The sequence below is a fragment of the Dipteris shenzhenensis genome, chromosome 3 (genome assembly GCF_047967505.1).
Source record: "Dipteris shenzhenensis isolate YYH24624 ecotype China chromosome 3, Dip_SZ_1.0, whole genome shotgun sequence".
NCBI classification, from domain to species: Eukaryota; Viridiplantae; Streptophyta; class Polypodiopsida; order Gleicheniales; family Dipteridaceae; genus Dipteris; species Dipteris shenzhenensis.
This window is the reverse complement of record NC_141598.1, coordinates 19269422-19281658: the sequence shown is the minus strand read 5'-3', so window position 1 is coordinate 19281658 and position 12237 is coordinate 19269422. Positions and strand designations below refer to the sequence as shown.

Below are 12237 nucleotides of genomic sequence, written 5' to 3'. Positions count from 1 at the left end.
TTTCTCTCACATAGGAGGCATAGATCTGCAGATCTACCTCACTGACAATACATCTGACCCACAATGCTCAAGTATGAGCTCAAAAATTGCGCTGGGACTGAAAAGAACTGAAGGCTGAAGGAACAAAAAAAAAACGGGTGAAGCGGGCTGCTCTACGATCGTGAACGTCTCCGAGCTCTCCGACGATGGCGATGGCGAGGACATGCACCTGTGGCCACTTGTGGCGCTGATGGCGGAATTGCTGGCGCCACCTGGCTTGCTGCTGGTGGCGCCGCTGGCGTCACTGGTGGCCTTGGCGCTGGCGTCGCCGGTGGCCTTGGCGCTGGCGACGAACAGCCTCGAAGGCTGCTAGCGCTGGCAGCGCTAGTAGCTGAAGGCGCTGCTGACGGCGCTGTCTGCAGGCTGCCGTTGCTGTCGCCGCTGCCTAGCGATGGCAGTGCTGCTGACTGCCTAGCGATGGCTCTGATGCTGGCTGCCTAGCGATGGCTGTGATGCTGGCTGCCTAGCGATGGTTGTGTTGATGGCTCTGATAGAAGTTGTGGAAGGGGAGAGTGGGAGCACACCGACACACACAAGCAGGATAAACACAAGAAGTGTGGGGATAAAACGTATGTGTGTACCTCCCCTAGCACACAGTCAACCTTTTATATGAAAGGATAAGGTTACAACACTAAGTACGGTGTACTTAGTGTACTTAACAAATAAAGTACTAAGTGTACTAATTGTACTTGGGTGGCCATAGTGTCTTTACCACTAAGTGTACTAACTGTACTTGGGTGGCCATAGTGCCTTTACCCCAACACAAAATGGCTTCTATCCTATATACTAGTGGAATGATGTAAACCCGATAGCTATCTTGTATGTGGTTCTTTAAGCCCATAAAACTTCTGTCAACTACCTATCCCAATGCCTTTTCTTGGTATCTATAAGCTTTCCCATTGAATTGCACAACAATCCTTTTGTTTTCTCAGCCAAGCCATTCCATTGGGGATAGTATGGCGTGGGCATGCTATGATTTATCTTAAGCTTATGCACCACATCTTCAATTAGTTCATTTCTAAAAGAGGTTCCTCCATCAGTGAATCAAAGACTAGTCACTATAATGCCGGGTTTTGGATTCTAAGTTACAACTCCAACTCTCAACCTACCCCAAATAGCACATGATATGTTTTGTAATTGATTTTGCTTGAGCTATTGAGCTCTTTATTTCAGAATAGTACTCAGCAAGGGTCTTAGCGCACGCCCTTTGCTCCAGCCCTTTGTGGCTTGTATGAGTTTCTTTCCCTTTTGGTGTACTTTGCGCTTTGTCCCAGAGGCCGGCAAGGCCTCTTGCAGATTCTCTCTCTCTCTCTCTCTCTCTCTCTCTCGGGACCACGCACGATGCACAAGCTAACGAACGCACACAGGTCCAACCCATCCTAGCTCTACTCAAGGGGGGTTGACCGAGCTGAGGCATCTCACATGCACTGAGGTTTGCCATTGGACAGATGCGGGTCTCGTGCCATCAACTAGGGATTGAGGTAGGGAGCTCTAGCTACAGACATACCAGAGAGCAACGGATCTGCAGGCTATGCATGTTAGGGAAGGTTGAGACAGAGAAGAATTTCTTATGTGTCTGCCCAACCTATTATGAGATCCAAGGGCGACATCACTACCTCGTTCAAGAGAGGTGTGGCTTTGGCCCACTCTCACGACTGATCCACTTCCACGACCAAGTCCACATTGGCCTCTATCTGATTGAGATGCGACAACACAGAGACGCTACTGCGACAAATTAAACAACAGTAGGAGGCGGCTGCACCACTTGAGGCTGAGGTAGACCGAGCACGCATGTCACGGATTTCTATGCATTTGAGTCAGCTTCAGGACATAGTGGGGTCGAGGAGGAGGAGCTAGTTGACATGAGGATAGTATGGGTCAATGGGGAGAGACTGTGCGACACTATCGAGCCAGAGACGCAGAGGCCACACACGACACGGAGAGTGACCAAAGCACGTACGATCGAGGTTCGGTCTATCTCGACTCTTCTTACAAAAGACCACCAGAGACAAGGCGTCACTCTTGACATAGCCCTCGAATACAGAGGTCAAGGAGACCACATCCTCCGCCACAACGAGAGACGGCTCGACATACGCAGATCCGGGATATCTTTTCAGCCCACCAGAGAGCCACCATGAGATTGGGCTTCGGATTCAGAGTCTTAGTTTTCAAGTTTTGACTTTTGAGTTTGAGCTTTGAGCTCTTTAGTCTACTATAGCACTCAGCAAGGGCCCTAACACGCCCTTTGCTTCAGTCCACAAAGGCTTGTATGAGTATCTTTCTCTTGATGTACTTTGTCCCATAGGCCCATGAGGCTTCCCAAGGACGTTAATCTCTCTCTCTCTCTCTGTCTCTCTCTCTCTCTCTCTCTCTCTCTCTCTAGCATATGACAAGAGGACATCCAGTCTCTTCCCTTAACTCTTCTTTGTGTAGCAAGCAGTATCGGCACCTTCTCATCAAATGGCAACAATAGTAAGAAGGGGTGGCGAAACCTCCTCAATAAGTAGCAATGTGAATCCTTTCTCCTAGTTTTACCCTCTTTTTGAGGCATGCACTTTATATATACGGGTTTTTGTTAACAAGTCTTCTTGTAACCATGATTAAAGGAGTGATAGACGGTTAAAATCTGCTCACATGTATGGCTTTTTGCTGATGATGGGTTTAGAGGGAAGCTCTTGGAGGGGTGAGCGGCTGACACAGGTGGCTTACAACCTAGATCTTCTCAAGAACCATTAGAGTAGGCTAGTTGCTTACTATCACGATATGAATATGTTTGGAGAGCTGCTTTTGGCTTAGAGACTTGTGGTTGATATAGATAAAATATGCGTGGATGTAATCACTCTCACCTAAAGGAGGAACGGTTGAAAAATGTATTTTTCACATCATGCTAGCTTGCTTGTCCGATCACTTATCAAACTTTTCTGGTTATAGAGGAAGGCATGTTCCCTCATCTTATTGTTTTGCATTCACCAAGGACGGTGATGAATTAGTGTAGACGTTGTGGAGAATAGAGTAGGAGAGGCCTAAATGGGGGATTGAGGATGAGAGTGCCATCTGGCATAGGAGTTATCCCACATGCAATGGTTGTGGACAGTGCTTGGGGGAATGGCCATAAATTGTATTTAAGGAGGAATTTCCTTTTAGAATGAAAAAAAAAGAGAGAGCGAGCTTTTTGAATGTCTTCTATTCACTTTTTATTTTCCTTCTTTAATCGTTTCATGCTTTTTAGGTTGGCTGACCCTAGGGCCTCACACAATTTGCACTCCATTAGATCTGACTACCTCTGCTGCCAAAGAAGGTAAACCAAGAAGTGGAGAAACCTTTGTGACCACTCTAAAAGAGGAGCCGGCGGTGATAAACCTGTGGAAGGCCGAGAAATGTGATGAATAAATAAGTGATCTGCCTATCCTCTTCTACTAGATTCAATTCCAACATGAAACGAGATGAGGACACCAACTTGGAAGAGAGAGCTAGAGGGCAAGCCTGAAGGACCTGTGCTGCAATGTCTACCAAATCAAAGACCACCTGAAGGAAACCTCTTCCCAAAATCTGGATATCGGATAAGTGTGCAAAGAGGACAGAAGGTAAGGCAAAGAGCATCCAATCCCAAGCCTGATCCATGAATGCGAGCAAAATATACTGGAACTTTCTTATTACACAATCTTTTGTAGCTGCTGCAGCTTATATTTCCCGAAAAGACTCATTCTCACAGCTAGTGAGGTGCTCATTGCTACGTAGATATCCGAATTGGAAGACAGCTACAGCCTAGAAGACAGAAAGTAGAGACTTGTGACACATGAACCATGACAAATGCATTGTGTTTCCGAAACATGATTGGCTGAAGGTGAAGCCATTCACCGATCTTGAAATGGGAGGCTGACGCGAAAGCTTTGAAGAAAAATAGAATGCTGCAAGACCTGAGGGAGAAACTAAGGGGAAACTAGCATAAAGAAGAGAAACTAAGGGGAAACTAACAAAAGAAGGGGCTGAACTGGCGGGGAAGATGGGGAGGAGGGAAGGGAAGGAGGGCAGAAGGGCTAGGGATGAGGGTGTCAGAGAGGGGCCAGAAAAAGCTGAGAGGGAGGGGACGAGGTAAAAGAGGGAAAGGGAGGGGGGAATAGGGCTATATAGCCCTGTACACAAGCATTCATACATATTGTAAGGCAACAGGCTCAAAAGAAGTGCATAGGGGCTGGAGAGGTTCGCGGCTTGGGGGGATGAGGGGGGAGGGCGTGTGCAAAAATGAGGCATGGGGGGGCAGCAAGTCAAGCAGTAGGGGGAAGCTTGTGAGCAGATGAAAAAGAAATGTTCGAAGCATGCAGCTTTTGTTTTACACTGAAAGGCACATTTTTGTTATTGGGAAATGAGGAAGTTTGTCTATACTATATTGGTACAAATAGTGATCCTATACAGATGTCAAGCATGGGCCACAAGACTCACCAAGGAAGGCTGGAAGAGAACAGAACAGATACAAGAAACCTTCATCATGGAAGGAATTTGGAGTCAAGTTACATGTCCCGCACCATATACTAGTAGATTAGGCAAGCATGACCATTGGAAGGGAAGCACTATGTCAACACATCCAATTCAATGTGTGTGTAAAAATGACACAGACACTAGCAGAGAATAGAAAGGATACAAGAAAGATTCATCATAGAAGAAGTAGGAGTCAAGTTGACGAGACAAGTATATTACCTTTGGAAGGGAAAGCATCCAATATCACAAAACGATTACACAAATGGACACCAACAAGACTATCTTACAAAGCAATGGAGGAAACCAAACACAAAGCATGGTACAATGCAGGGGTAGAATAGATGGAATATTAGGGAAGAGAGGCCATAGAAGAACATAGAACGAAGTGCCACATAGCGGGCTCGCAGAAGCCCACCATTTTTCATGACTAATTATTAACACTGGATGTCAAACATTCATGATCATACCTGATAAGATTGTTCAATATTTGCTGTATCCTTAGAACCTCACCCATAACCTGCCCATTGTAGAAGATTTATTAAAGGAGGTATAATACAAAACTTAATGTTGGAATTGCTAAAAATGTGGTAATGAAATGAATCAAACCAAATGTCAGATATAAATAAAGAAATATCTAGATTTGAATTGTTAATAACAATACAAATTTTCAAAGGTCAGCCTCAGACAAATGAATGCAACCAATAAAGTCTTCTCTAAAACTTGTGGCAGCGCACGTAAGGAATTCATTGTAATGATATAGTGCAGATTTATTAATAGCATAGTCAGAGTGCATTTTAGTGCTAATTGCCAATCGAAATTTGCCAATTGAAACATGGCTACTAGATATATGCCACAAAGTCTTTCTTGTAAGGTTAGGGCTTGTAGATCCCTCACCCTTATATTGGCTAGTCCTTAGATTTCATCATTTTTCAACAAATCTCGGGTCGCTATGCACCGGGAGCAGTTTACTTTTGATGGGTCACCGGTCAAGATTGTCTCGTCATACACATATTTGGGGGTTATCTTTTCTAGGCCTATTTTCACCATGAGACTGCCAATGCATGCTCGTTTAAGCAAAGGGTATGCCTCGTTGGCCAAATTAGAGAGGCAATGCTTCCACTCTCACTTTCAAGACCCTCGGACCAAATGCCTACTTTTTGACTCTCTGGTCGGACCAGCAGGATCTGTCAGATACTGAGTGGGCTCGTGTGGAGCGAGTACAGGTACTCATGTAATCACGGATGATTCGCAGTAAGCCGTCGGTTCCTCACCAAATCATCCATGCCGAGTTTAGATCATCTCCATTGCAGCTCGATGCAGCATTTGAGGTCATCACCTACCTATATCGAGTTAGGGCTTATGGGGATTGCACCTCTGAACGCAGCAGATGATTGTGGCTAGCATTATCCTCTTTTATAGCGCTATCAACTGCAGGTGAGCAGAGATGCTGGTTTGGGCACACAGTGAGGTGGTTTGAGCGATTGGGGCTCCACATGGACATACTTCCTTCCAGTGCAGCATTGATGGGCCATTCTCCCCACTCCGGTATCATGAGGTCAATCAGGCCATACGTGAGGATCTTTTGCAGCTACACACATTTCGGACCTCGTTGGAACCGAATGAGCTTACATTGAAGCTCAGGTTCTACAAAGATCATTGACTACATATCTTAGACGAGGGGTTTATTGACCCACCAGGATATGCACACCCCATTCACTGAGGATCTCTATTGGGCAGTTTCGGGTCTCTTCACATAGACTTGTATATATCGTGGCAGGGCAGAGGGTTTACCCAAGGAAAGACACACATGCATCTTATATGGCCTACAGGAGATTGAGTCTAAGGAGCATCTCATTTTCAAATGCCCAGTGTACTATGAGATTCGGGGGCGCTTCTATTGTTTATTTAGAGATAGCTCCGGGTTGTTATCCTGGTTTCTCTCTTTCCACACCAGAGATGCTTGGCCGCGTTCATTCACGAGGCAGTCAGACATCGTGAGCACCTACTTCGATCCCAGAGAGGGGAGAAGCATAACCTGGTAGACTCTTCTCAGAACATGATCGCGGAGTTCTTCCAGCCGGACCATACAGACAAGCTCACCCCCTTGCTGAGACACCACATAATTCCACTGACCATTAGGCATCACAACTGTAGCATGAGGCTGTTGGAGATATCATAGCCAAAGAGTGTGTTGGTGTGAAGTACTAGGTGATCTAGTACTAGTTTATGTGTGTGAGTCTTGTGTGAGTGCCACCTGTCATCATGGGACTTTCCCATATGCACTAGGTGCTAGTGTGTGAGTGAGTAGCCTATACAAGGCTTGTACTTCACTTATCTCGTCATACTTGATGAATGAATGAAAGCCTTCATGGATTCTACATTTGTCTACTACTTCTTCACTCCCTAGCCTATCTCTCTCTCTCTCTCACACACACCATGTTTCTAACATGGTATCAGAGCAGGTCCTGCTATAGCTGACACGTCATCCTAGACCTAACCCTAATTCTGCTCAAACCTTTCTTCCTGCAGCTGCCTCAGCCCTGCACATTTCCGCCTCAGATTCAGCTCGTTTCTCTCTCCTTTCAGCTGCTTTCCACCCTTTGCCATCCTTACTGTCCTCATTTCGCCTCTGTTTTGCATCTTTTTGTGAACATTTCTGCCCGTCTAGCCTCTCCACAGCCTCCTAACTAGCACGTTTTCCAAGAGATGCCTGCATACGAGCTGATTCAGAGCTGCTTCATCCCCGCTTTTAGGGTTTTCCGACTGTTACAGCAGAAATTGACCACCCAGACACATTATTTGCAGATTTTTGAGGTCTTTTGGAGGTTTTTCGACCTGTTTTGGAGCTGTTACTGCAATTTCAAGGTGTTTTGGTGCTGTTTTTTTCCAGAGAATGTTTTGGTGCTGTTGGGGCATAACCGTCTACATCAGAGGTGATTTCGGTCATTTTCCTCATTTGCTCCAGCATTTCAAAACCCTAAATCACCTTGGAGCTGCATGTCCAGTCACCTTCGAGCTACTCTTAGCCTCTTTGGGTTGTGGAGGCCTGCTACTTCATTTCAAATTGTTCTAGGGAGCCACCTTCAACGTGGACAGCCTGTTTTTGCACTTCAAAGTGCTCTGGTGAGCTGTTTTGAGGAGTCCAGACCTACTGCAGCACTCAGTTCTACATTTCAAGGCATATACTTGCTGGTTCTCATTCAGTTCTCCATTTCGAGGCACATTCTTGCTTCTTTTTCATTAGGGTTTGCATTTTGGCAAAGGTCATCCACCAGCAGTTGGACACATTTATTCACTCATTTCTCAAGCTGCTGAGTCATTTTAGAGCCCTAGACGACCAGCTCCTTTATTTACTGGTTATCTATTTCAGCTTGTTGCCTTTGCTACCTCGGTTTGACACTATGGAGCCTCATCCTCATGGTAAAGACTCATCAGCACCACTTTCAGCTAGGGATGAGCTGCATGACAAAGCACTAGCACTTATTGATGTGAGGTTGGTCAACAAATTGCTTCATCAACTTGACCTCACTACTTCAACTAAGAAGAACTGGATAAGCTCAATGATATTTATGCTACATCTACTGGACCTGAGCAGGAAGCTTCATCTACTATGTTGCATGATCTATTCCTCTATAAGGTGGTAGATGATGCTTAGCTCTATGTGTGTTTGTGTTGAGTCAAATAAGGTTCTCAGCCTTGAGGTGTCCCTCTAAAGTGAATGTATTTAAAGTCAATAAGAGGTACTCTACCCTGGGTTGTCCCCAAAAATGATTGTATGGCTTTGCTTGAGAGAGACTTTTTGGCAAGGGGTGAAGGCTATTGTCATTTCCATTACACCCTTGTACAAGGTATTACGCATGTCGGACATGGAGGGGGCTACTTTGGGGCTTCTCCATCACTTCATGAAAGAAACCATTGCAGAGATTAGCGCCTCCACCATTCTAGATACGGATATTAGTTCGTCATGGTAACTTATAAACCTACAATCCTAATATTGAATTTTGTTTCTTTGATTTTGAATGTTAATTAATAATCTCTCGAGTCTAACTTATCATTATTCTGGACATTAGTGATATCTTGGATACCACACCAAAGCGGGATGACATCTCAACAAGAGGTAGAAGTGGATGAAACGACCCATCCATGGTTTTTTGCTGCCCTCATGCATCCTGCTTTCAAGGCCCCCTCTCTTTTTACGGCATACGAGGACTGGCCTCCGATAGAGACGCATATCTTCCTAAAGCATTGCATGAGGACAAGCATGGCGCATTTCTTCAAGAACTACTAAACTACAATGACCACAGGGGAACCGCATTTGCTTCCACCGTGTGTTGGAAGAGAGACTCCTTGGTCAAACCTCTTTTTTAGTGGGAGTCTTTTGGGTACCAATTGCCCCATCTACAAAAAGTAGCTATGAGGGTTCTTGCACAGGTAATTAGAAATCTAAAGCTAGAACACTACACTCTAAGATTTAAATTCATACCTCTAGGCTCTTGTACTCGTTTACTTAACATTAATGTTTGATGTACATTAGGATTGCTCATCGGGTGTCCGCCTACTCTCTCATTTACACAAAGATATGCAACAAGCTTAGCACAATACAATTGGAGTGGCTTATTTAGTGTCGCTCTAACTTAAGTATGTTGCGCAATATGCATGAGATGCTTATGGCTAGATAGGTAGACTTTTCAACTTTCTATATTGTAAACTCATATTTGCTCTCCATACTTGTAAGTTGTATACAATGGTACTTGTCACTTGACACTTTTAAGTTGTAAGTCTTAAGTTCTAACTACAGTCTACACATCAAATTTTCAGATAGATGTGGATTGAGTACAAGCTATCGGCAAATAAGCTTAGAATTGTTACCAGAGAGGGAGATCCAGAGCAAGACCAGTTTTTCAAGGACCTCTACTTGGAGCTGGAGGAGATAGATCAACGAGTGTCATGCACTCGCATTGAGAGAAGGGTCACCGTTCCAATTGGTGGCGCTCGTGGTGGCAGAGCATCCACAGCTTGTATTAGGACATCCGTGCCATTGACTCCTCGAACCTATGTGAGGCGCGGCTCCGAGAGCATATCAACCACATCTGTTGCCGAGGACACCCCTGTGGCTAGAGAGCCGAAGTATGATGAGGAGGGCAATGTTCTTAGTGAGGGTGACTATGGTGAGGGGTATCATGAATCCTCATCATCCTCTAGTGAGAATGATCATAGTCTTGGATTTGACAGTGATGGGAGTACCTAGAGACCAGGACCTAGGCCCTAGGCTCTTGATAGTTGTAAAGCTTACTGTAAAACTTTTTGCATCTATATTAGACCTTGGTCCCCCTTTTTGTACTCACTACTTTATGTCACGACTCACAAGTCACGACTCGCTACTATTTGTAATGATATATCTTCAGTCCTTTGGACATGAATCATGAATCATGATATATCTTCGGTCCTTTTAAGTTTTGCAAATTGCACCTATGCAGCATGTAGAATGTTTGTGTTTCAACTTTCAAGAATCAAGTCATGGACATCTTCTAAGTATTGAATGTCCATTCAAAGATTGTTTCTTAGCTTGTTGACTCAAATGGGGTTTTACAATCAGATCTTGAGGCAGTCTTGTGCATAGCTATAGATTTTTTGCCTTACTTCTTTCAACAGATCTGGACATAGTTGCCAGAGATGATGCTAGATATAGAGTTTGGCAAGATATCCCATCATTCGTGAAGCCAGACATGAGAGTCTCACTTGATGAACCCTTCACCCATTTTGGGAGTCTCACACTGGGCTATGCAAAGTGGCCAAAGGCTTTCCATTCTACTCTTGGACTTCGAGAAAGCCTACAACAAACTAGATTGGGGTTTGGAAGGTACTCTTCTACACTTCCGCTTCTCGCATGCTTGGCTTAGACGAGTTTCCTCCTTGTACAAATCAGCCCACAGCCACATGCTAATCAGCGGAGAAAGGGGACAGAGTTTTCAGATTTCTAGATCAATTCGCCACCAGGGATGCTACCTTGCACCCTTGTCATATCTATTTGTGGCTGAAGCTATGAGCACATTTCTGAGATCTCAAGTACTGGGCTGAGACTTCCCCTCAGTCAGGCTTAGGAGCTCTTGGATAGTGAGCTGGCTCATGATACCATTGTTTTCTTAGATGCCACTCCACATAACTGTTAGGTTTAGTTGTGTGTGGTAAACCTCCAAGGGTTGTGCAATGCCCTAAGGTTTGAAGTGCTTGTGCCATGTGGCACTCACCCATGCAGATCATCACGTGGTTGAAGAAGGCGGTGTTCTCGTCACGCCCCTTCTCTTCTCCCCAAACTCTCTGCAAAGGATCGTAACCTCTGGATCCACATGAGAGTCACCTTCGTGCTAGTAGTTGGCTGGTGATTGGAGGAAGCTCGTGGCAAGCTAGTGGACAAAGATCCGAGGCAAATAGTCGGTTGGTGAACTCTACAAGAAGGAGACCTTGCTTTGCGACATCCCTTAGTGGCTTTCTGATAGCAAAGCCGTGTGTTAGCTTCTTGCTGCGTAGGTGTGGAGATAGTTGTGTGTGAGTGACATTTTATGTTGTGTGTGTGTGTGGTGTGTGAGTGTGTGTATGTGTGATGGAGAGCTCAACTGCTTCTCCCTCTCTGCCCCTACCTCAGCCCTCCTCTGTACCCTGTCCGTCCAACCCAAGGCCTTCCTCGCCTTCATCCGTACCCTACCAGCCCCCCTCTGTGTATTTTTCACCCTCTTCCCCATCCGTATAGCCTTCGTCCTCTTCCGTACCTATCTTGTCGCCAATTTTGCAGCCCCCAGGTCTGTCCGTACATACTTTCGCCACCTCTACATCTGTCCCCTCACCAGTTTTGCAATCCGTATCATCTATACGGACGTCCGTACAATCCCCGCCTCTTGATTCAGCCTGCAGTCCCTTCTCCGTTCAGTTCTCCCTCGCTGATCGTGTGCGATCTGTACACTCCTTGCAGCCATCACCTTCCTCTCCATCTTTTCTTACTGCTGCTCCTCCCAAAATCTCTTTTGTGTTTCCCGCTTCCCCTGTTCCTCCTGCCCGAGTTTTCATTCGACGGAAGCGCGGTGCTTTGCCACCTTCATCCTCTTTCAAATCGGCAAAGCTTGATGTTGCAGATGGCCCTTCTTCTTCCCTTCAGCTGGATCTTCTATGCCAGTTATGTTCAGCCTCTGTCACATATGTTCCTTCATCGGGCTCCCCATTTGTTTGTTCATTGGATTCTGCCCTTCTGGTTTCAGGTCTTCGACAGGCTCAGCAGTTTGGAGTCTGTCTCTACTTTATGGGCAGGGTTCTTTCTACCACTCATCGTCGTCGTTGGGCTGAAGCCGCAGTGGGTCCGGATTGTATTTCCTCCTTTGTCTTTCTAGGAAAAGGGTTTTATTATGCCCACTGTTCTTCGACTGATGTGGTGGAGCGGCTTGTCAGTCGTGCTGGTGTTCCTGGGGCTGGCTTTTTTTGCTTATGTGATGCCTTGGGATCCACTTTTCGATCCTTCTACTACCCTTCTGACACACTATCTGGTCTGGATTACTCTCAAAGCGCTGCCTCTGCCTCTTCTTCAGCATCTTCCTACTCTTGCAACGCTTTTGGGGAGGCCTCTTCATGTTCCGCAACAGGAGTTCTTGCAAGCTTCCCGTGATGTTCACCTTTGCGTTTTGTGGGATATGATGCAGCCCGTGCCATCTACTCTGGATCTTGATTTGGGATTTG

The 12237-nt window shown here is 45.6% G+C and overlaps 1 protein-coding gene and 1 pseudogene across 2 annotated transcripts in view; one reads left to right on the top strand and one right to left on the bottom strand.

Moving 5' to 3' along the window:
• Nucleotides 1–12237, bottom strand: part of LOC147903481 (histidine kinase 5-like) — a 113526-nt gene that overhangs the window by 47514 nt on the left and 53775 nt on the right. For both annotated transcript variants that reach the window (XM_087372493.1, XM_087372494.1), the window contains exon 7: nucleotides 4983–5032. In XM_087372493.1, the coding sequence (XP_087228619.1) occupies nucleotides 4983–5032 (50 nt within the window). The remainder of the gene's footprint in view (nucleotides 1–4982; nucleotides 5033–12237) is intronic.
• On the top strand, nucleotides 8634–9763 carry LOC147903482 (uncharacterized; annotated as a pseudogene).